Source organism: Trichosurus vulpecula, chromosome 1 (genome assembly GCF_011100635.1).
Source record: "Trichosurus vulpecula isolate mTriVul1 chromosome 1, mTriVul1.pri, whole genome shotgun sequence".
NCBI classification, from domain to species: domain Eukaryota; kingdom Metazoa; phylum Chordata; class Mammalia; order Diprotodontia; family Phalangeridae; genus Trichosurus; species Trichosurus vulpecula.
In genome coordinates, this window is record NC_050573.1 from 159,401,597 (window position 1) to 159,424,338 (window position 22,742).

General features: G+C 37.6%; 1 protein-coding gene across 1 annotated transcript in view; it reads right to left on the reverse strand.

Annotated features, from left to right (window-relative positions):
* Positions 1 to 662: 662 nt before the first annotated feature.
* The window catches only part of RIPK2 (receptor interacting serine/threonine kinase 2), a 53,874-nt gene continuing 31,794 nt past the window's right edge, over positions 663 to 22,742 (reverse strand). Inside the window, exons 5-11 of the mRNA XM_036741894.1 lie at positions 21,493 to 21,542; positions 20,754 to 20,915; positions 18,759 to 18,844; positions 16,580 to 16,663; positions 7,118 to 7,205; positions 2,666 to 2,815; positions 663 to 1,350 (exon numbers count right to left, since the gene is read on the reverse strand). Of these exons, the coding sequence (XP_036597789.1) occupies positions 1,001 to 1,350; positions 2,666 to 2,815; positions 7,118 to 7,205; positions 16,580 to 16,663; positions 18,759 to 18,844; positions 20,754 to 20,915; positions 21,493 to 21,542 (970 nt within the window). The 3' untranslated portion in view covers positions 663 to 1,000. The remainder of the gene's footprint in view (positions 1,351 to 2,665; positions 2,816 to 7,117; positions 7,206 to 16,579; positions 16,664 to 18,758; positions 18,845 to 20,753; positions 20,916 to 21,492; positions 21,543 to 22,742) is intronic.

A 22,742-nucleotide genomic window follows, 5' to 3' on the forward strand; every position in this document is an offset into this window, starting at 1 on the left:
GCTGTACAGACTGTCTCCATGTAAGGAAGGCCTGGGTTCAAGTCCAGATTCTGATACATACTTGTGTTGTGACTCTGGCCAAATCATTTAAACTCTCAGTGCTTCAAGTAACATCTCCTAACTGTAAACTGCAGAAGAGTATTGGTACAGGGAGTTTCCTTACCCAGGAGTTCTACTAACCAAAGAAATTAATCACAAAATAAAATAACAAAAACAAAACCAAACCCCCACAACACCTAAATTAAAAAGGAACTTCCATCTTGCATAGATGGTGGGAGTGGTCACATTTCTAAAAGACAGACAGATCCCTGAAATACTGAAGTACTTTTGTATTTTTACTCGGCCTGGAGTCAGGAAAACCTGAATTCAAATCTGGCCTCAGACACTAGTAGCCATGTAGCTCTAGGCAAGACGCTTATCCTCTGTTTGCCTCTGTTTTCTCATCTTTAAAATGAGCATTAACAACAGCACCTCCATGCCCAGGTCATTGTGGAGATCAGAGGAGATAACAGTTACAGCACTGAGCCTGGTGCCTGGCATGTGGTAAATGCTGTACAAATATCAATTCTCGCTGTTGCTGATGCTCTTGCTATTTGACGGACAAAGAACTGCTTTTTGAAACCTTAACATACTTTAGGTAAGTAATAAATACTTCACAGAACTAGAGATTGTAGAAATGGCTTACATCAGAAAAATACAGCATCATACAATACTTTTTATGAACAAGTACAGTTACTTTATCCTTAAGACAACATCAATTTACAAAACATGATATAGTAAGCTGCCTACCACAGTGAAAGTTTTCCACTTATGTTCATGAAAAAATACTTTGACATCCAATGGGGTCGAATCCAGAAACAATTATATTAACTTTAACAGAGATCTCAGTGGTACACCTAATTCTCAAAATATTGTTTGTAATTAAAGTTGTATCCGAAGCATGAGAGACAAAAAAAAATGTCCCATCATAAAGTGACTTTCCCTCCTGGTAAGCAAACACTTAAAAGCTTTTATTTTGGAATAAATTTAAAGATGTTCCCCTAGAAACCACAGATATTTCTGGGTAAGGCTGAAGACCCAACTGTCTATTATCTTTCAATTTCTGTACTATAATTTTGGCAAACTCTTCTCCTTGAATGTCAGAGGTATCCAGCATTTGCCTGACTTTTGATGTCCTTGTAGGTTTGGTGCTAATAAGTTCATAGTCTTCCTTCATAAGCAAATCCTTAGACAGGAGGGCATCTAGGCACTGGTTGAGGCAAGCTTCAGTCATTTGGTTCACAATGTCTTCCCTTTTGCTTTGGATCCACTGCTGGGCAACATCATTTCCGTGACTTTCTGACAGGGAGTCTAATGGGGAAAAGATACAAAAGACAGATGTGAATTTACAGTAAAGTATTTTTTACTTTTTTTTTTTTGCAGAAATCTTATCAGTCTTCTTCTTAAGAAAATCCTCTAATGGTGGGAGTGGTCACATTTCTAAAAGACAGACAGATCCCTGAAATACTGTAGTGCTTTTGTATTTGCCAAGTAAGGATTATATTCATTAGGCATGTCCTCTCTAGATGGAGACAGGGAAGTGAAAGTCACAATGAAGGCAATGCTGGAAAGTCTTTTTGCATCCAGAATATCTTTCCCACTTACTCTAAATTCACCAATACTTAAAACAAAAATGTGTGTATTTTTTTTAATTTAAAAAAATGGCCCTTCAGTTTAGAATGGTTCTGTTTTCTAGGTTAAAATGTGATTATGTTCTTGTCATACTAGCCTGCTTTTGTTCCTTTATTTCCTCCATTTTAACCATGTCTGGAGGGTACTACTGACCAACTCTGTGGAAATCTTATCCATCAAAGCCCACCTCAAATGCCGCCTTCTCAAGCAGCTTTGTCCTATCTCATTTTACTTAAGTTGAAAATGATCTCTAATGTGTATTGTAACTTTTTTGAGCACATCTCTTACCTTACCTATTAGACTGGAAGCTCCTTGAGGACAATGATCAAGCCTTATTCATTTCTGTATCACACTCTGTGACCAGCACAGATTATGCATTCAAATAATACTTAAGGAATTCATTAAAATCCCTTTTCTCCAAAGAAAATATGATTTGAATATTCTGATGCTTGAATACTCCACAATTTTAAGAAGCATTAAGTCATAGGAAATTCTTAAGATACTGTTCTTTATCTTTCTCCACAGTCAGATATTCACGCAACATCATCTTGACCAATGGTACTGACCATATTTCAACATAGTAATGTATAACGTGTCCATGAATATAGGCAGCAGGTGGTACAGGAGATAGAGCTCAGACTGGGAGTTAGGAAGACATGAGTACAAATCTGGTCTCAGGAACTTCCTAGCAGTGTGACTCTGGGCAAGTCCCTTAACCTTTGTCTGCCTCAGTTTCCTCATATGTAAAATGGGGATAACAACAATACCTACCTCCCAGGGTTGTTGTGAGGCTCAAATGAGGTAACAATTGTAAAGCACTTTGCAAACCTTAAAGAGCTACATAAATGGTAATTATTCTTATTACTGTTATTGTCATCATCATCGTCATTACAGAATCCAGGATGAAACAATCATGCTTACTATGAGACACACTAATTGATTATTTATATAGCCAACGATGCCATTTTAAAATATCAAGTAGCAGCTGTTTTACCTGAATTTCCTTCAGCTACGAGCGGCTGTATTACTGCCGGAGAATAAGATGTCTGGTGGTTGTAAAATTTAGCCCTTTGGACTGAAGAAATGTTATCCCAGCTGCGATTTACTGCAGAATGAGGCAGTGTCGAATACTCTTGATTTTGTACTGTAAGACACAAAGTTTTCATTAGGTCGTCTTATTGCAAAATATCCCTTACATCACTCTGGAGGTCCCATTCCATGAAGTTCATGTCAACAGACATTTACTGTAAAAGGTGCCCGGCTCAGGGCTTGGGAACACAGAGGCAACATGGAAACCAGTCCTTGCACCCAGATAGCTTAACTTTTACCAGGGAATACAACATTGCTCAGAAGAGGGCAATTAATGTGTCTTCAGGAGAAGGAGAATACTGACAATAAGAAGGCTGGGAAAGCCTTCCTGGAGCAGGTAGAGACTCATTGTGTCTCGAATTAGGTAGGAAGCAATCAATTAGTGTCCTGTGAAGTGAAGATGAGTGTCTATCTGTGTTGCCAAGAAAGAAGGCATCCAGTACTGGCTGGAGAGAAAGGAGTGCTATGGTGGCTGGCAGCTCACTGCTGACATGTTCATATGGTGACTTAGCATGAAAAAAGAAGGGTTCTCTAGATAGACCGAGGCTATTGGGGAAAATCTCCCAGTACTTGCCAAACTTGACAACTGATAGGAACTTCTGGTGATTCACATGAAGACCTAATACCAACGGAACCCTTCAAGCATCCCTAGAAATTATGAAGGCCTGGGCAAGAAACTAAAGAACAGGTAGTATTTTTGTCACCGTTGTTCAATTAAGGGATGGGCTTCATTTACACGATAGGGCTAATAACAGCGTCTATCTCATAGGGTTGTTGTAAGGAGCAAATGAGATTTCATGTACATGTATGTAGTAGTGATGGTGGTGGTGGGGGTGATGGTGGCAGTGGTAGTAAGTAGAATATTAGCACTAATAGTGGTAGTGGTGGTAATAGTAATGGAAGTTGTGTTAATGGTAGTGGTGGTGGTGGTAATGGTGGTGGCAACAGTAGTGGTGGCAGCAGTGATGGTGAGGGTCGTGGTAGTGGTAGCAGCAATGGTACCAGTACCAGTAGTAGTAATAATAATGGTGTTAGTAGTAATAGTAGTGCTGGTAGCAGTAGTATGCAGAAAAAAGAGATAGATATGAGAAGGGGACAGTTGGCTATGAAGATGGTGTTTCAGAGTGAGGTTTGGACACAAGAATAGTGGACTCCCGGGCCAGTTCGATCCAGTCTAATCCAATTAGCACTGGTCAGAGATAGAATATATTTAATATGGGCCACAAAGAATATATTTGCAAAGATGACTTTCAGATATGATCAAAAGAATTTTAACTTGAAAATCAAAAAGAAGGGGGACCTGGTCAAAGAGTAACAACTCCTTTTTTATTTTTTCTTCCATAGAGAATGACATTTGGATTGGAAATGATAGAATAAAAATGGGGAATGAGGAACTGAAAAGTGTGGAGATGGCGATAGAGAGCTTAGCTTATTCAAATGACTACAAATTACCATGCCCATGGAAGATACCTCCCCCATTAGTGAAACAATTTGAGAATGTGATTGTTAATAATAATAGTAATAGTAATAGTTAGCATTTATATGGAGTTATAAGGTTCGCAAAGCACTTTACATATGTGCTTGTGATTTTAAAAAAAATATGGTGCATGGGAAAGATGCTGCAGGACTAGAAATGGGGCAACATCCTCCTGATTTTCAAAAAGTAGAAGGTGCACTTTTTAAACTATTGATGTATGGTCTTGACTTCTATTTTTGACAAAATTGAAGAACACATGATTAAAGGGAAAGTTTATGAGGGAAGTGGTCACTAATCTGAGTCAGTCTGGGTTGCCTGATTAACCTAATTTCCTTTTATGACAGGGTCACTAGATTGATGCCTCAAAGGAATGTTGTAGCTATAGTATCCCTGAGTTTCTGTAGAATATCTGAAAAAGTATCTCATGATAATTATTTTGCACAAAATGGAGAAAAGTGGGCTCTGTGATAGGATAATTAATTGCATTTGAAACTGGTTGAAGAATCAGGCCCAAAGAATAGTCATCGGCGGATTGACATCAGCCTGGATAGAGATCTTCAGTGGAGTACTGAGATGGGATGTTTATCAACTTTGCAAAAACTGATACAAAGCTGGAGTAGGAGTTAGCTAACACACTGGATGAGAGGTAAGATCCCTCAAAGGGCTCAACAGATTAGAGCAGGGACTCTTAACCTGGGGCCTGTGAGCTTTCAAAACACTTTGTTGATATTATTTTGATATAATTGGTTTCCTTTGTAATTTTATGTATTTAAAAACATTGTTCTGAGAAGGAATCTATAAGTTTTACCAGACTGCCAAAGGGGTCCAGGAACCAAAAAAGTTTAAGAACCTCTGGGCTAGAATGATGGACTGAATTTAATAAAGTGAACTACAGTAGTAATAAATGTAAAGTCCTACACTTGAGTTTAAAAATATAGCACAGGATAGGCTAAATGTGGCAAGACATCAGTGTATGTGAAAGAAAACTCGGGTCTTTCCATGCTCTGTATGAGCCAACTACATGATATGACAAAGGTACAATTTCATTCCCAGTCTCATCATTAGATGTTTAGTTGTTTCAGTTGTGTCTGACACTCCATGACCCTATTTGGGGTTTTCCTGGCAAAGGTACTGGAGAGGTTTGCCATTTCCTCCTTCAGCTCCTTTTCCAGGTGAGGAAACTGAGGCAAACGGGGTTAAGTGACTTACCCAGAGTCACACAGCTAGTAAATGTCTGAGATCAGATTTGAACTCAAGAAGATGAGTCTTCCTGACTTCAGACCTGGCACTCTATCCACTGTGCCACCTAGCTGCCCATTAGAAGTACAATGTCCATAAGAAATGAAAGTCACAGTTCTGCTGCTCGTATTATATCTAGAGTATTTTGTTCAGTTCTGGGTGCCAGAATTTAGGAAGGTCATTTACATGCTAGAGCAGTGGTATCAAATTCAAACAGAAACAGAGGCCACTGAACCATATGTTAGGATCCCTGCAGGTTGCATAGTGACTTAGAAAACCACATATTAATATTATCTATGTACTTTCCAATTGCATTTTAATCTGGTCCTGGCCACATGGGATTGTTGTTGGAGTGCAGCACCATATCTGGCACCTCTGTGCTAGAGCACATCCAGGTAAGCATGACAAGGATAATGATCATGCCATACAAGGATTACTAAAGAAGCATCTGAAGGGCCTTCCAAGGAAGAGGGATGAGACATTTTAATTGAGCCCAGAAGAGGAATTAGCAGAGAAGAAGAGAGGTTAATAGAAGGAAAAACTTCCTAACCCTTAGAGCTTTCCAAAAGTATAATGGAATGCCTTAGGATATAGTGAGTTTCCCATCTGGAAATTTTTAGAAGTGGAGGCTTGTTCACTTATTTGCTGGATCAGATCACTTCTTAGGTCCCTCTCAGTTTGATTCCATGGTCTGTTTCATCTGCTCTCCAGAGATGCTCACTTTCACTGACACTCACTCCCTCTCTCTTTTCTTTCTCTTCTCTCTCTCCTCTTTCTCTTCTCTCTCTCACCCCCCCACCCAAACATACATACTTACTCCACACACACACCCTTCACCAGTCCCAATTTGTGATGGTATAAAAAAGCACTAAATTTGGTGTCAGAAGACTTGGGTCCTAGGCTTGGCTTTGGCATTTACTGGATTAGTGACCACAGGCCAGTTACCTAACCTCTCTCTGCCTTGTCTACCTCATTTATAAAAGAGTACTTATTTTACTTGCACTGCCTACATCATCACAGAGTTCTTGTTAAGATTAAATAAGATAACATAAATCAAGGTGATTTATTGATTTCATTGAACATGAGATTACTCCCTATCCTGGTGCAGACTGCACTCTATCCATCCTTCCTTGTCCTGTGAAATTATTATTCCCGTTCTCCCAAATCTTCCAACATCCTGCAGACTTCTCTCCAAGGTCTTTATTTATAGTAAGCTGTGATTGTTATTACGGTCCCAAATCTGTTATTTCATTGGTATAGAAACTTCTGATGAGGAAATTTCTTTTACCAATTATATCTGGGGAACTATTCTACAACTTATTATCTTAGGGAGTTCCCTTGGGGCACTAAGATGCCAAGTAACTTCCCCAGGGTCAAAAAGCCTGTATCTGTCAGAGGTAAAATGAACCATGGTCCTCCTGATTTGGAGAGTAGCTCTTTATCCACTGCTCCATGCTGTAGCTCACCATCTTCATCATCATTATTAACTAATACTGCAATGGATTTTGAATATACGTAGGAGATATGTACTATATAAATGACAGTTGCTTTCTAAGAATGTTGAATTTTTTTTAGAATGTTGAATTTTAAGAGAAAAAAATGAAAATTTTCAAATTAATACTGAATGACAAGCTTACACACCAGAAGAAAAGAGGTTGTCTTGAGTGGTCGATACGGACCTTGCTATTTCAGGATCACTCCTTACAGTAAACTGAGTTCCACATGATTCCTAAAATGAGAAAGAGATAAACCAAACAGTATTATTTTTTCAAAGCTATTTAATAGCATAACTCCTAAAGGACCTGAAGCCTTAAGTTTGCTTTTCAAATGAAATATAATTAATTAAAGCACTATTATTTATCTATTTTTTTGTTTTGGACCTAGGGTTTTGACTGTATGTGGAACTTGCATCACAGTCTTAGATGGGCAGTGTGCTATAGTGAATAGGACACTGGCCTTGGAGTTAGAAACACCTGAGCTTGAGTCTAGCCTCTAACTTTTACCAGCTGTACGGATAGGTTATTTAACCTTTCTTTACTCTAGACAGTTCTCTGACACCATAAATTGTACAATTAAAAAAAATGAACAGAAAAGCAAGTAAAGACACAAAATACTTAACATAACTTAAATACTTAGTTCTATCATCCATAAAATCTAGGGAGGGATGGCAATAAGAATATCTTATAAGGGATTCTGTCCCCTTCCCCATCATTCCTTACTAATGTTGAGCTTTTTTGTGTTGGAGAGGATATTGGATAAGATGTCTGAAATTGGTGACCCTGGGCTGTTGGTTTACAGAAAGTAACTTAATCTGCTCCCACCTGAGTCTCACCATCAGAAAAGTAATATAGTTTCATGAAATAAGCACTTGGAATGAATCAGTTATTCATATCTTATAGTCCTACGTAGAAACTATAAGGCATTGATGTTTAATTAAATTCAATAGAAACAATTCGAATGCTTAATTTACTATGTGCAAAGCACTGTGCTAGGCAGTAGAGATACACAGACGAGTGATGGTAGTCTTGGCCCTCAAGGGTGCTATATTTTTCACTTGGAGGATAGGAAATGTTCATAGGTAAGTACACATAATATTGAATGTTATATGTGGGTGAGCACTCATATACATATGAGTAAGAATGATTCTGACAAAGACATTTTTCCTAGAGCACCAGAAAAATTTAAAGAGAGAAAGAATAATTTCTGCTGAGAGATCCAAAGAAGGCTTCATTGGAAGATCTGCAATCTGAGTTGAATCTTCAAGAAAAGATTTCAATAAGTAAAAAGGAGCAGAGGCGCATATTCCAGGCATGAAGGACAATATGGGTAAAGGTGGAAAATAGGAGACAACAGGACAAGAATAGAGAGTAGTCCAAGGTGACTGAATTATAGAAGGGAAAGGTAGGTTAGACTTAAAATGTGCAGAGTCTTAAATGCCAAGGCAAGGAGTTTATATTTTATCTGATAGGCTATAAGTAGCCACTGGAGGTTGTTGGTGTTGGAGTTTTTAATTAAATTCATGATCAGACCTGTGCACTGGGAAGGTTGGCTTGACAGTTATGTGAAGAATGGACTGGAACACAGAAATTAAGAAGAGGGAGGTTGCTATTACAATAGTCCAAGGGGAAGTGATTAGGTGGAAAGGAGAAGACAGGTATGAGAAATAATGTATAAGTACAATCTATAGGGTTTTGTAATTAGTTGGCTGTGGGTTGTTAGGGAAAGTGTCTGATAGGACTCCAACGCTTTAAGACTGGGTTACTAGGAGGAGAGCAGTAAGTAGAAATGGAAAGTTGGGAGTAGAGATATATTTAAAGAAGATGACTTCATTTTGGCACATGTCAAATTTAAGGTGTTGGCAGGGAGGGCTGACTAGGAGGCAATTAGAGAGATGGGACTGAGGAGGAAGGATTGGAGCTAGATACGCAGATTTGGAAGTCATTAGCACAAAAGTGAGATCACTTAGGGATAGAGTACAGAAAGACAAGAAAATAAAGCTCAGGACTAAGCTTGAAGAGAGGAGTAGGAGGAACCAGAAAAAGAGATGAAGGAGTGAAGAGACAGGGAGGAGAAACAGAGAAAAGCATTGTTATGGACACCAATGAAAAAAGAGAATGTCCAGCAAGAGATAGGGGTCAGTAGTATCACATGCCACAGAAAGGTCATGGAGGATGAAGACCGAGGGATAAAAGTATTTGGACTTAGCACCTGAAGGTCATTAGGGACAATGGAAAGAGCTGTTTCAGTAGTGATGGGATAGGAATACAAATTATAGGGAGCTGAAGAATGGATAGATAGGTGGTAATGAAAGTGGAGGAAGTGACTGTATATTGCTTTTTTTTTAGACACTTGGCACTCAAAGGGAGATGATGATGATGTCTTAATGTAATGTCAAGGTCAAGGGAAAAATTTTGTTTGTTTTTCCAGAGAGTAGAGACCTGAGAACTTTGTAGGCTGAAAAGGTAAGAAAGGGACAATCAATAGGTAAATTTCTGAAGAGAACAAGAATGGCTAGGATAAAGGTCTTACAGGCGGAAGCTGCCCTTGCCAAGGAGAGGAGCTACCTCATTCTCAGACTGAAGCAAAGGCTGTGAAAATACAGAGGATAGGAGATGAAGGAGCTTATGACTGATGGTCTCAATCCATGGGAAAAAATTCAGAACAAGGGTGATACTGGGAAGACAGGAAAGTGTTTAATGACTAGAGGTCATGGTAAGAATGAACAGCAGATTCAGGAGGAGTAGGGGAGTGGGGAGGGGAGGAGGAAAAACAGAACATAGTTATAAGAGGGGTGGGGAACCTATTGCCATATGTGACCTTCTAGGTCCTTGGGTGCAGTCTTTTGACTGAGTCCAAGTTTTACAGAACAAATCCTTTACTAAGGGGATTTGTTCTGGGAAGTGTGGATTCAGTCAAAAGGCCATACTTGAGGACCTAGAAGGCCACAGGTTCCCTACACCTGTTATAAGAGAAGGTGACTTGAGAGTTTAGGATCTTGGAAGTTGTACAGTTTTGAGTAATGGTGAGGCTTAAGGTGTTATGATCCTTATTAGTAGCTGTCAGGAGGCCAATTCTGGAAAGTATTCCGGATCAATGTTCCCAATGTCACTAAACTGTACATTTTCTTTGACTCGATACTTGCTAGGCCTATACCCTAAAGAGATTTAAAAAAGAGAAAAGGGACCCACTTGTACAAACATTTTTATAGCAGCTCTTTTTGTGGTGGCAAAAAACCCCTCTGGAAATTAAGGGCCTACCTACCACTGGGGAATCGCCTGAAAAACTTACTGCATATGAATGTAATGAAATATTATTGTGCCCTAAAAAATGATGAAGGGGGTGATTTCAGAGAAACCTGGGAAGACTTATATGAACCAATGCATAGTGATGTGAGCAAAACCAGACCAATTTATACATTTATAACGTGTAGGACAAACTCTGCAAGTCTTGAGAACTCTGATCAACCCTGATTCTAAAGGACAGATGATGAAGCATGCTAACAGAGAGGAAGTGATAGACTCAGGGTGGAGAATGAGACATACCATTTAGACAGGATCAATGTGGGAATTTGTTCTGCTTGACTATGTATATTTGTTCTAAAGGATTTTTCTCTATTTCTTTTTTCTATTTGGTGGAAGGGGTGGTAGGTGGGAGAGAAAATGAATGCTTGTTAATAAAGAAAATTTAAAGAATTTATAGAAGGGTAAACAATAAAATAATAATAATAAATGAAATAATAAACAATAAAATGTTTTCCTTAGGATTAAAATAATAAAACTAAGATTAGTGATGGATTCACTGACTGTCCCAAGGATAATTTGATTACTTTGATGGATCTGTGATCTCATGAATATAAGCAATCTCTAAGAGTGTAAAATATACTACCTTCAAAAAAACAAAACAAAACAAAAAATATACTACCTTCTCATCCTATGTGACTATAGTACATGGATCTTCCATAAGTTATTCATAGAGGATCACCCGGTGTTCTGCGGTCCTCTACATCTCCTGACATTTTGTGGATACCACTAGTGCGTGCAGGAGGCTGATCAGTTGTCACTTGCTGTTGCTACGAGACTTGCTCATTTCTCTTTCTGGTTTATATCTCTCAGATGGTAACCTTTACGCAACTTTTGTGTGAAATTCTTCATTGACACAATGCTGCTGCCTACTCATGTCTGCCAGTATACCCCTTCATTGCCCTTTGGGTGATCTACAACTTTAATTCTTTGTAGAGTGTGGTGTTCAGTGACTTGAAGTGATAATCACTGGAGGAAAACTGATAATTAAAAGTTGGGCTTTTTTTGAAGGAGAAATGTTTTACTGAGAAATCTGAGGCCATTAATTATGAGCTCCTTCTTCTCCCTTTATTTTTTATCTCAAAACTAAATGACCTCCAGTCTCTCTTTCTTTGCCCCAGTCTAGGATGAAGAGATGGCTATATTCCTTGCTAAGACAGATCTTTCTATCTGTATCCTTAATCTCAGCTTCTCCCCTCTCCTGCAATTGACTGATCCCCAAATCATTCCCCTTGCCCTCTCAACTTCAGTATATATATACTGGCAGCTTCCCTGTTATTAACAAACACACTCAGGTCTCCCTATCCTCAAAAAACCTACTCACTTGACCCCAACCAAGTTATTGTATCTTTCTTCAGCTGTTTACCTTTATTACCTCCCTTTCTTCTCCCCTCAATCACATTTTAATCACTTAGCCTCTTGGGCACTTTTATTTCTTTGGAAAAAGAAAGAAAAGAAATACAATTGCATTTTAAGTTTTATCCCAAGAACTATTAGTAGACTTGGCTCATGAGAAGTTAAAATTAGAGACAGATGGAACAATCAACTGAGACAGATGTGTGGGCAGTAGCTGCTGCGTATGTGTGTGTGTGTGTGCATGTGTAGTTCATGTATGTGTGAATATATACATATACACACATAGATAGCATATATATGTATCCATGTACATATACATACTATATACCATATGCAAATATATACACACATATATTGTTCTATCTCCAATTTTAACTTCTCATGAACCAAATATATACACACACAAATATACATATATCTGTATACACAAATATACACCTGTAAATACCATGTTTGTACATAGTTGTTTTCATGTTAACTCCTCCATTAGACTGCGAACTCCTTGAGAACAGGGGCTGTTTTTTTTTGGCTGTTCTTTGTATCCCCAGAGATCAGCACAGTTCCTGGCACTTACTTAACAAACGATACACCTATACCTGTATTTATATCTATATGTGTGCAGGTATGTATTGCTAGAGCCGTAGGTCTCTCTCCTACTTCTATATCACCAAAAGCCTCTTTGACATTTTGAACTGGATGTCCTGTAGAAATCTCAGACTTCAAATGTCCAGAACAGAATTCATTACCTTTACCTTTAAACCTATTTCTTCACTTCCCCCATTTCTATCAAGGGTACCACTATCCTAGACATGTAGGCTTGTCACTTTAGGGGTCATTCTCAGCTCTTTACTCTCCCTCACCCCACATGTTCACTCTGTCCCACTGAATCTCCCTCCATGTCCCTGGAATCTTTCCTGTTCTTTCCCCTTCCATAGTTACTACCCTCATTCAGGTCCTCACCATGTCTCACCTGGACTATGACCATAGCCTCCTAATTGGTTTCCCTGCCTCATTTCTCCCTTCTTGAATCCACCCATCACACAGCCGTGAAAGTGATTAGCACAGTGGCTAGTGGTGGCATTTTATATAGAGACTTAAGGTTTGCAAAGTACTTTAAAAACATGATCTCATTTGAACTTCCTAACAACTCTGCGAGGTAGGCGCTATTATTATCCCCACTTTACAGATGAGGAAACTGGGGCCGACAGTGACGTGCCCAGGGTCACACAGCTACTAAATGTCCGAGGCCAAATTTGAACTCAGGTCCTCCTGACTCCAGGCCCAGCACTCTATCCACTGCACCATGTCATTTCCCTGCTCAGTACACTCCAGAGCCTTCCCGTTACCTCTTGGATAAATTACAAACTTCTCTGATTGACATTTAAAGCCCTGAAGAACCTGACTCCAGTCTATCTTTCCAGGCTTATTATCTATTAATATGCTTTATGCACTCTATAATCTAGTCAAAATGCGCTCCTTAGACTTTCTCATATGTGACATGTCATCTCCCATCTCTCTACTTTTGCACTGACTGTCCCCTATGCCTGAAATGTACTCCTTCCCTTATCCCCATGCCTTAAAATGACTAGTTTCCTTCAAAACTCAGCTCAAGTACCATGAGATCTTTCCTGATCTCCCATGTTACCAGTGACTTCTTTCACCCCTCCCAGAAATTACCTTTTTTGTTGTCTTCTTTTTTTTAAAAATATATGCTTAGAATCATAGCTCTACAGCAGGAAGGTGACTCAAAGGCCATGTTTCTCTCTCAAGAATAGATTATAAACTTTTTAAGGGCAAAGACTTTTTCATTTTTGTCCCAGTGCCTAGGCCAATGCCTGATCTAGAAAGTGCTTAAGAAATACCTGTTGATTGACTGAAGGAGAAGATTAGGGTTCTTAAAAGCACTGTACAATTTTCCAAATGGAAACCAGGAAGCCATTCAGCAAGCATTTATTAAGTACCTACTGTATGTTGGACACTGTGCTAATCATTGGGCATACAAAAAGAAAGGCAAAAAACCAGTGTCTGCTCTCAAGGAGCTCAGAGTATGATGGAGTAGACACGAGGCAAACAACTATGTACAAACAAGTTATATAAGTATGTGATAAATTGGACATAACCAACAGAAAAAAGGCACTAAGATTAAGGAGGGCGGAGAGGCTTCTTGTAGAAGGTAAGCATTTAGCTTTGACTTTAAGAAAGATAGGGAAGCCAGGAGGCAGAGATAAGGAGGGATTTTCAGGCATAGGGGAGATTTCCAGAGTTGGGAGATGGAAAGTCTTGTGTGAGAAATAGCAAGTACACCAGTGTTACTGGATTACAGAGTACATTCTGGAGGAGTATGGTACAAGAAGACTGAAAAAACATATTCTCTTCCACCTGCTCATTTGTGGGCCCAAGTCACTATCCATCTGCAGTGTCTGTCCAAGATATATATACTGATATATTAGACCGATGGGCCGTTCATCAAGTGCTATATTGTAGTCTAGACCATCATTAGTGTTAGACTCAAATAGAAATGAGAGACAATTAAATCATACATAAGGATTCCTGTGGACTGAATATTGACTTAGATAGCAACATATTAACTTTATCTATGTTCCATCATATTTTTACTTATTTTGCTAAAGAATTCCCAGCTATATTTTTTTCCCTCTTATATTTAATGAGGCCTTTGCCCTGGACTGTGTGTTTGACATTTTTGGTCTAGGCAACAGGCATTCTTTAACCATTTTTTTTCCTGTGCGGACAATCAAGTCAAAATATTCTGAGTAATTATGGTTCTCATTTGCTCTGCAATATTTTGGAGCTCCATGCAGTCACCACAATGTCCCTTACAAACTGGAACCCCTGGGGGACCTTAATATTTGGAGGGAATCCCTCTTCCATTTAGAACCTCTATTGAACATCCTAGTGCCACAGTGGATAGAGTGCTGGCTCTAGAGTAAGAAGAACCTAAGTTCAAATCTGCCCTCAGACACTTATTAGCTGCATGACCCTGGGCAAGTCACTTAACCCTGTTTGCCTCAGCTTCCTCATCTGTAAAATGAGCCAGAGAAAGAAATGGCAAACCACTCTAGTATCTCTGCCAAGAAATCCCCAAATGGGGTCATGAAGAGTTGGACATGGCTAAAAAAGGACTAAACAAAAAACTGAACATCCTCCATGTCAATGTATACTTTTGGCAAGACTACGTCTCCTTGTTTTATGTCTTGCTTCATGTTAATAATCAGAGGGGTTTTAAATAGCTCTCTGCGATTACATCTTTCAAAGAATCTTTTATGATTTTAATGTACGCAAAGATGACAACTTGTGGGAGGAGAGTCTTTTTGTTTCATCAAATTAATTTTTTTTTTACAGGCAACAAATAATTATCATCGTGGGATCCTGTATTCTTGGCAGCATTAAGTCATTTTCTTGTAATGAAAATTGTCCTTGGCATCGAGCAGAAAGATACTGACACTCTCTTAGAATGCAGTGAAATAAGGTGATAACCATAAATGCTCACTTTCTGAACTACCGTGGTCATTCAGATTGCATCCTGGCTAACAATGGGGATCAGAGCAAAAACAATTGAAGGCAACTGGTATTACAGAAGCACCACTAGTTTTGTAGTCTGAAGACCCCAGTAGTAATCCAAGCTCTGTCAGTGGCTAGCTCTATGACCTTGGGCAATTCAAGTCACCCCTTTCTGTCTTAGTTTCTTCACCTGGAAAATCACAGAGATAGACTGTTATGGTAATTAGGGTGGGATGTTTTTGCTGTTCTTCTCTTTTGGAATGCTAAGGCCATCAAGTGCCTTTAGTGAGTCTTGCCTTTGTTTGAATGAGGCAGGTAAAGTGGGACCCTTTTGTCTTTTGTTTTGGAGTGCTTCTCAGCACTGAGGTAATCCAGTACCTTTGATGAGTCTTGCCTTTCAAATGTAATGGCAAGCAAAATGGGACTTTTGGCCGTTTTTTTGTCTGAGTGCTTCTCAGCACTGAGGTAATCAAGTGCCTCAGGACCCTGGAGGTGAATCTGATCTGAAGTTGGAGTTTTGTTTTGGGGACACACTCATTGAAAGAGTGTCAGTGACAAGACTCTGGGTAGCCACTGAAGCAGCAGGCCTCCCCCCCCACCTCCGCCCCACCAGCTTTGAAAACCCAGATGTTGGTGCTTCTCTTCGGTAACTATGTATGTATTGTGATTTGGTGAGACAGAAAAAAGCCTGTCTGTTGATCTGTTTGTAATTTCTGTTTGTATTTTCTCTGAAGTTCAGGCTGCTGGTTTTTCCCCCTGAACTAAGTGAATGATAAATGTATGCTTAATTAAAGTAAAATTGTTAACCCCTTAAAAGTTTGCTTTCCTTAAAAAAACAGATCAAAGGACCTGTGGTCGCAGCCCTCCTCTGTGCTCTTGTTGTTGGTCTTTCACCTCCACAGCAGCTGCTAGCAACACTGTTGTTACAAAGGCCAGGGCTGTCCAAAATATGGCCTGCAGTGTGGTTTTATGCAGTCTGCCTGTGGGTTTTAATTTTCAGAAGCTAAAAAATAAAATAATAATTTGCATGGAATGCGTATTAGATTTTTTAATTCCATCACTAATAAATAATCTTGTTGATGTTAATTTTCTTTGGTGTTTTTAAGCAGTATTACAGATGGAAAATATTCCACGGAATTTTCAATTGATCTGTGGGATGCATTCAGTCTATACGATGCAGACTAGTCAGTATGCACCTACCTTTATACTGTTGTGTTGTTGCTTTGTTGTTTTGTGTTTGCTTTCATGCTTTGGTGGTAGTGATGATGTGCATTCCCCCACTTTATATTAGCGTACTATATTTTTTATTCTGGATGTGGCCCTCGAATAATTATTTTATTTTAATGCGGTCCTAAGTTTGGACAGCCCTCAGTAGACTATGACTTTTTAGTGTCTTTCTGACAAGAGAATCTATCAAGTAATATTTTACCTCCTGTGGACCATGATTTACAGGTACGTTGAGAGGGTACTCCATTGTCTTCTTGGAACATATGGGGATGCTACTCGAACTATTCTGTAACAGAAGAGAACAGATTTGTATTTTTAGTTAGACGTGACCAAGAAATTATAGAAAGGTAATAACATCTACTTAAAACCTAAGTTCAATTTATCTTAACTTTTTACTTTCATCATTTGAACTACAATGAAGAGAATATTCAAGATACTTTAGGGTAAACTTTATATAAAGTACTGTGTACTTTTGGATTAAAAAAAAATCAGTGACTTTTCCTTTAACCAACTAGTTTAATAAAATTTCAGAGCTATCTCTGTCATCATTATTTTGATGCTTATAAAATTTAGCTAAATAATTCTAATGCCAAAAAAAGTTTTTTTGATTAATGTAAATTGATATATGCATAACATCCCTGATCAACTGTGGTAAATTCAAACAGAATCATGAGCTGACTAATTAATGAGAGAAAATACAGTAAATTACCAAGGGATATTTTTTGGGGAGGAGGGAAGAGTCTCAATTTTTACCATTAAGGAAATAGGAAAAATTAGCTTTAGAAAGCATATACTACTTGAAGCTAGAAGAGATTTTAAAAAAACCTAAAATTTTCAAATAGAACAAGTCAGCAAGTATGGTTGATTTTTTTTCCAAAAAATTCTATAGGAAATAAAAATGTCAATTAGTCAGGAAATCTTGAGTTCTGTTTCTGGCTTTATTATTAACTAGATCTCTTCATGGCTCTGTGCTTCATTTTCACTTAGGTGGCTCCGTGGATAGAGTGCTGGACCTGGAATCAGGAAGACCTGAGTTCAAATCTGGACTCAGATACCAACCAGCTGTGTGACCTTGGGCAAGTCACTTGAGAAGGAAATGGTAAACCACTCCAGTATCTTTGCCAAGAAAACCACATGGAGAGTATTGGCATGCTATATGGTCCATGTGGTCATTAAGAGGCAGACATGACTGAACAACAATATTTGCCCTATTCTGTTTCACAGGGTAATTATGAAGATAAAATAAAATAATTGATATCATAACACTTAGAAGAAGCTAAAAGCACTATGTAAATACAAAATATTATTAAATGGTAAACATATCAAAATGTTCCCAAAGTACCCGGTAGTCCTAAGCATATAATCTATTTTGAAAAAATTCCCAGTAGTGGGGATTAAAAGCCACACCTGTCAAAATACTCTTTTGTATTTTAAAAACATAGGTAGACTCTTCAGCATAGTCAAAGCCTATTAATATGGAACTCTATGATAGACAACAGACCTATATAAATATATGGTCAATTTCAAGCTTTAACTAAGACAAATCATATAGAGAGTTAGAGTTTGTCCTAGAGCAAAACTTCACTTTGCAAATTACCTGGAGCTTTTATGTGAAAATAGTCAATTTTTGGACCCGAATCATTCAATTATTCCAATTCTAGCCTTATTTCAGTAACGATAATATATATAAACACAAAATTTAACCAACAAGGTAAAGGATAAGAATTTAGTCACATTCTCAAAACTGCATTATCAATTTTTTATACCTTTAACCTTAAAAAAGAAATAAATACTATCTTTCCAACAACTCTTGCACAAGAATTAGCCCTCCATGAATATTTGTTCACTTGTTTGGCTTTAATAAAAGACCTGCTGGGAAAAATTGTCAAGAGTCTCAAGAATGTGGTAGAAGAGAAAGGTGGCCTCAAGGGAAGAGAAAACTAAATTATTTAATATCCATTTAGTTGGAAAGTGAGAAAGGTACTGGTGATACGCTCTGGGAATTGCTGTCTCCTCTGCATAGGTCTGCCTACATACATACAGAAAATCCCCATCCTCATAAATAAGCAAACGTACAAAAACAGAACAAACAGATTTAGAGTCAGAAAGGGCCAAATCCGACCCTTTCACTTTACAGGTGAAGAAACTGAGGTCCAGCAAAGTTGCCCAGATTATACAAGTAGTAAATATCAGAGTCAGGATCTGAATCCAGGTCTTCTGGTTCCAAATCTAAGGCTCTTTCTGTTGCTAAAATATTTCCTCCTGAGTTAGCAGAAAGGACCAAGGTAGGGAAAGCTGAGAGATCTTTTGGAGAAGCTGGACTCCTTTCCCTACTGAAGCACGGTGATTAACAGCTAATTTTTAACACAGATGCTACTTACCTTAGTTTTCTTCAGCTGAAGGACAGCTTCAAGGATGCTAATGTCTTCAAATGTTCTCATAACTGGTTCGAGTTCTATTAAACATTCTAAGTAAAAAAGGAAACTCACATGTTCAGTTGTTAGCTCATGAAAGCTAACATGAACACAAAGTAGTAATTTCAGCTACAGATTACAGTTCAATTCTGTTTTTAACTTAAATGACCTGAACTCCCTTATCTACTTTTAAGAATTTTTTTTATCAAGTCACAGAATTGGGAAAGGACTTAAACGGTCCTCCCTGAATGAATGATTGTTCTTGGATGTTCTTGGAATGACTCTTCTTGGAATAACTCCAATGACCAGAACCCAGTATCTTATGAGAGAGTTTGAGGAACTAATAGGAATTTCTTTATTATATGAATTCAGAATCTGTCTCCCTTTTATTTCCATTCATAGTTTCAAAAGGTAGAGATTTTATAGTGCCCTTTTTTAAGTGAATGAAATTATAGTTAGTGCAGACAAAGAATGAAGAGTTGTCTCCTTAGAAAAGACAATCATATACTTCAAGTCCAAGCTTTTCTCTTTATTTTTTGTTTAAAATCAAATTCCATAACAAAGGTTAATGATAACAACTTGTAAAGATCCCATAAAATTTAGTTATTTAGAAAAAGCATGTGCTTAGGACCACATGCATAGTCGTTGCTACACATATACCTACCCTTTAAATCATGTTAGAGGTTCTTATACTCTGTGTGTGTGTGTGTGTGTGTGTGTGTGTGTGTGTGTGTGTGTGTGTCCCCTTTGGTAAGCCCATGGAGCCCATTTCAAAATAATGCTTTTAAATGCATAAAATTAAATACACAAGATGACAAAAGAAACCAAAAGTAATGGAAATAAAGAGGTAAATTTTTTCTCTATATCTAAGTTCACAGGCCACCTGAAATCTTTCCATGGAGGTTAAGAATCCTTGCCCTAAATTATAGTAACTATAGAAAGTGCAATTTGATTTATGGAATATTTGAGAAAATTCAATTTTATTATTTTTAAGTACACAAAGTATTGTCTAACTTTATTCTTAGACTTGCTTTAGTGAAACCATGTGAATGATTTTTAACTAGCACAGCAATAATAAATGGAATAATCAGAGCTCCTGAAGGTGCTCAAAAAGTTTGTCTTTTCTCTTAGACATTTTAAACACTCTCCAGAAAGTTAAACATTCTTCCCACAGCCATGTTTTTAGTTTCAATCTGTACTACTTGTGAATAAGAGGTCTGTCAAAAAAGGCAAATTTCAACCCAGCCTATGTCCAATGAAAGCCAATTCTAAATGAATGGAGTTTAAACAAATGACAAAACTCAAAGCAAATTCAACATTTCTCACTATAGTTTGATGATGGTGCTCCTTGAAGAATATGTAATGATATAAAACAAATGCATGTACCTTACTATTTTCATAGCCAACTCTAGTTCCACAATCAGTATAATCATTGATAATGGGGTTCTGATTTGTTTAAAAAGTTTTAAAGCAGTTATGTCCAGATTAAAAGATATCCAAAATTAAAAAAAAAACTATGTCTGAACTTTCTCTTCAACAAAAACTTTCAATAAATTTACTTTTTCATTCAATTCACCTGCAATTCTCATAAAAAAATAATTAAAACTTCTTTAAAATGACTGGCTGCTGATTTGGGATGTTTCTATATTTCTATTTTCCCTTGGGATAATTATTTAGAGCTCTCTGAAATTCTAAATTTTGCACATGGAACACCCGTTCCTTGTTTTGTATTTCCATCTCAATTTTAAGTTCAATCCAATATATGTATCTTTTAAAATTTAGACAGAAACTTCACAACGTGATATAATCTGAGATAACAAAAAAGTGTTAAGTAGACTTGGTGCTAGTCATTCTCACTTGCATGGTTTTGCCAGGGTAAGAGACTTCTTGGAATGCCACAATTACAATATTTTGATAATTTGGGAGAATCTAAGTGACTCAAGATTAAATGAATAAACTCACTTAAAAAAGATGGTCTTTCATCTGGATTTTGTGCCCATCCACTTTCAATTAGGGAAATCATCTGAGCTCGATGTGGAATATCAAGTGGTAAACTTTCTTTCTCAGTGTCAAGTCGAGTTCCCTTTGACACACTATACATTATCTGCAAGGGGTTGATAAATTCTGTCAAAACAGACATCACACATTTATTAGACATTAATTAGGACCTGTTGCAATCAATGCAATCAAAACTAACCAAATTGAAATGGGCAAGCCTTAAAATTTCATAAATGATTATCTAGAATCTTAAAGGCTAAGTGGAAAAAATACCCCTCCCAAAACAACTACCTGGAAATTTTTTTTTAATAAAAAAATAGACTTATCTAGGTTCCCACAGTTACCTAGGCACAGAGCTGGTACTCTAACCAGGAGTGTGCTCAAGTCACCTTGTACTGGCTCTCAGGAGCCAACTCTTATACTTCTTTACAAATCAGGGTTTTTGACTTTTTATTGATTGTCTAGACTTAAGAAAGTTATGGAGAAAATGTTAATAATGCATATTGTTTGTACATTTTTAGAGATCTGGTTGTTAAACTCCTGACCAATTTCCTGATTCCTGATCCAGTGTACTCTTTTCACTCCACTACTTATTCGATATTAGGTACATTCAGACTAAGATTATGTTTAGTTGGTGGTGCATATGACCATTTAACAGGTCTTTAAGGAGAGTAAAGTGGGCAAACTGATCAAGCTTACTTACCTTCGAAGGGCTGTTTTCTGGACAACACTTCCCACATGATAATAGCAAAGCTGTTTAAAGGAGAAACATATCGGAACATTTTATACACTCAATTTACATATTAGAAATAACAGATTTTAGATGCTGACCAGGGTGCTGTCTTTTCTTGAAAGAGGTACAATGATGAAATGTAATAGAAATACTAAATGTTTAAAGAGGTCAAGATGGCTGATGCTTGATTTTTTTTTTGTTAAGGGAGGAAAATTAGTTCTGCTTTCGCTAAGCTGAATTACTTTTGTAGGTATGTTGTAAATCTTTATTACTAGGAGATCTTTAAAGACTGGGCAGATATTAATCATTCTAGATTAGTTTGAATAGTCATATTTCAAGAACTAGAAAACCTGAGCAGATACCTTCAAATACAAGGATTTTATTATTTTGACAAAATAAATCTAAAACAGTTTTACAGTCTGACACCTTGATCTTTTTTTTTCATATCGAACAAGATGCTTTTCATTCTCCAGAGTCAGAGAAAATTAGGGAATCCAAATACTACCCTAACGCCTCTTTTTGGAATAACCTTTCTTCAAGGGACTGTTTAAAAAGCTGGCTAAGCCTTGGTAGAGGAAAATTATTTCAGCTATGCGAGTATGGTTCACTTTTGAAATAAAAGCTTCATCATTTTCAAACTTCTAATTAGCTGTGAATCCATAGTAAGGGCTGTGGAAGAACAGTCCACCACTTACTTTTGGTGGAAATTGTCTTTTTACAGACATTCTCTAAGTAAAGTATTTTTCCTACAGCAAACCTTAAAGGATTCTGGAAATGTCAAATTGGGAAATATTCAATAAGTGTAGAACATGAATGAGGAAACAGAAAGAACCTAGGAAAGTGTGAAGACCTGGTAACTTGAGCATTAGAGGGCCTATTACCATTGGATTCAGGGTATGCCAGTAATTTCTGCCCTGCAAATGAACACAGAACTAGTACTGTCCCTCAGACTAGAAACAGGATAACAATATTAATGTTAATAATAATAATGATGATGATAATGATAGCTAGCTCTCATATAGTGCTTTAAGCTATGCAAAACGTGTTACATTTGATAGGATGAAGTGGAAGGTCCAATGTGGGTGCAGCCTTTGACGCAGATGCAGGTTTTAGAAGAGATTAAGAAACCTACCAAATGGGGCAGCGATGTCAACCTGGACTGACACTAAAAGTTTTGATAATCCAACCCAGGGTTGAAGTGAGGCATAGGAATGAGGCTT